Source organism: Octopus bimaculoides, chromosome 27, assembly GCF_001194135.2.
Source record: "Octopus bimaculoides isolate UCB-OBI-ISO-001 chromosome 27, ASM119413v2, whole genome shotgun sequence".
NCBI lineage: Eukaryota > Metazoa > Mollusca > Cephalopoda > Octopoda > Octopodidae > Octopus > Octopus bimaculoides.
In genome coordinates, this window is record NC_069007.1 from 16,808,016 (window position 1) to 16,810,261 (window position 2,246).

The 2,246-nt window shown below is 38.8% G+C and overlaps 1 protein-coding gene across 3 annotated transcripts in view; it reads right to left on the bottom strand.

The window, feature by feature from the left end:
• Nucleotides 1-2,246, bottom strand: part of LOC106877215 (acid phosphatase type 7) — a 26,553-nt gene that overhangs the window by 6,034 nt on the left and 18,273 nt on the right. For all 3 annotated transcript variants that reach the window (XM_014926071.2, XM_014926068.2, XM_014926069.2), the window contains exons 5-7: nucleotides 2,067-2,164; nucleotides 1,448-1,516; nucleotides 384-498 (exon numbers count right to left, since the gene is read on the bottom strand). In XM_014926071.2, the coding sequence (XP_014781557.1) occupies nucleotides 384-498; nucleotides 1,448-1,516; nucleotides 2,067-2,164 (282 nt within the window). The remainder of the gene's footprint in view (nucleotides 1-383; nucleotides 499-1,447; nucleotides 1,517-2,066; nucleotides 2,165-2,246) is intronic.

Here is a 2,246-nt window from a genome sequence, read left to right on the forward strand (position 1 = left end):
GTTTGGCAAAAAAAAGACCGATAGAATAAGTACTAGGCTTCCAAAGAATAAGTCCTGGGGTCGATTTGCTCGACTAAAAGGCGGTGCTCCAGCATGGCCACAGTCAAAAGACTGAAACAAGTAAAAGAGTAAAAGAGTAAATCAGATTGGAACCTGGTGCAGTTCCCCAGCTTGCCAATACGGAAAATGGACATTAAATGATGATGATGATGATGATGATACATATACATACGCACACATAAACACACACACATAAACACACACACATATGACTCATAACATTAGTCTCAGTTACATCTCACAGCAGCAACATGACTTTATAAACCTCATTCCATTTCAGGTTTTTTTTTTTCCCCTCCCCAATCGAGTATTGAACCTCTCACCTTAAGATCAGCTTCCAGCCAATGATATTGATGCTCAATCTGGTAAAGTCCATATTCAATGAAGAAATAATATTCCGTTGAGAAAGAAATCACATGGGCAGGTCCAATATCAAAACTGAAACAATGAAAAGAAACCTGACATGACATGATAAACTAAAAATCTCAGTCATTGCAGTCCAAGATGTTTCTTACTGAGAGCCATTGTTCCAGAATACAGGTGCTTCCTTCTGTGTAACATCAAAATCTAATTGAAATGCAATTTATAGGCGCAGGAGTGGCCGTGTGGTAAGTAGCTTGCTTACCAACCACATGGTTCCGGGTTCAGTCCCACTGCGTGGCACCTTGGGCAAGTGCCTTCTACTATAGCCTCAGGCTGACCAAAGCCTTGTGAGTGGATTTGGTAGACGGAAACTGAAATAAGCCCGTCGTATATATGTATATATATGTATGTATGTATGCGTGTTTGTGTGTCTGTGTTTGTCCCTCCACCATTGCTTGACAACTGATGCTGGTGTGTTTATGTCCCCGTAACTTAGCAGTTCGGCAAAAAGAGACCGATAGAATAAGTACTAAGCTTACAAAGAAAAAGTCCTGGGGTCTATTTGTTCGACTAAAGGCGGTGCTCCAGCATGGCCGCAGTCAAATAACTGAAACAAGTAAAAAAAACAAAATAGAAGTCTGACCCTTAGAAATAACTGTCAGAGAAGTAAAATCGCATGCATTAGTTGCTACGGTATTCGGCTCACAATTGTAAAGTCATGAGTACTATTCCAGTTGGCATGTGCCCCTTTGGGAAAGACACTTTATTTCATGTTGTTCCATTCCACTCAGCTGGCAAAAATGAGTTGTAGATGTAATTCAAAGGACCAGCCCTGTTACATTATGTGTCATGCTGAATCACTCTGAGAACTATGTCAGCCAGCCTCTTGCCCATTAATTTCATGAGGCTGTTCTGTTGATCAGATTCAACTGGAACTCTCGTCGTCATAACCAAAAGATGCTAGTATGCAGTCACAGAAAGCATTGACTAAAATTAAACAAGGAACTGGTAAATGATTGCATACCTGAAGAACATATTGTCACTGTCAATATCTCCAGGCATGTGGAACCGGTTCTTGTAATTTGAGAAGTTACTGGAAGAGGAAAAAAAGAGAAAAAAATATATATATATACTAGTATACCCGTGACATAAAAAATACTGACAGTTTCATTAATAATAAAAAATGGCACATCAAAACAATGCGAAAGACTATTACTAAATGCCAACAATTGAGTAAATATATGAACATACAGAGAAATGAAGCACTTGAACAATTAGATATAGTTGTAACATCTTGGTTGAAAATATTATCAGCCACATAATATATAGTATATGTATGTGTATATATCATCATCATCATTGTTTAATGTCCGTTTTCCTTGCTGGCATGGGTTGGATGGTTTGACTGGGGACAGACAAGCCAAGAGGCTGCACCAGGCTCCAATCTGATCTGGCAAGGTTTCTACAGCTGGATGCCCTTCCTAATGCCAACCTGATGCTTTATATATGCATGGTGCAGCTCTCCAGCTCTGGTCAAACTGTCCAACCCATGACAGCATGGACAACAGACTTTAAATGATGATGATGATGATGATGATACGAGTATAAGATGACAGGAATGTAAGAATGTGATGTGTACATACGCATATGCTTCGTGGTTTCCTGGGCATGTCATGTAAGGAACATTTGCAGCCATTGGTTGAATCAGTTGCATGAATTTGTCACCAACTTCACCATGGCCCTGAGAAAATATAGATAAGTATATTCGTGTATAAATAAATATATTCGTGTATATATATATATATATATATATATATATATAT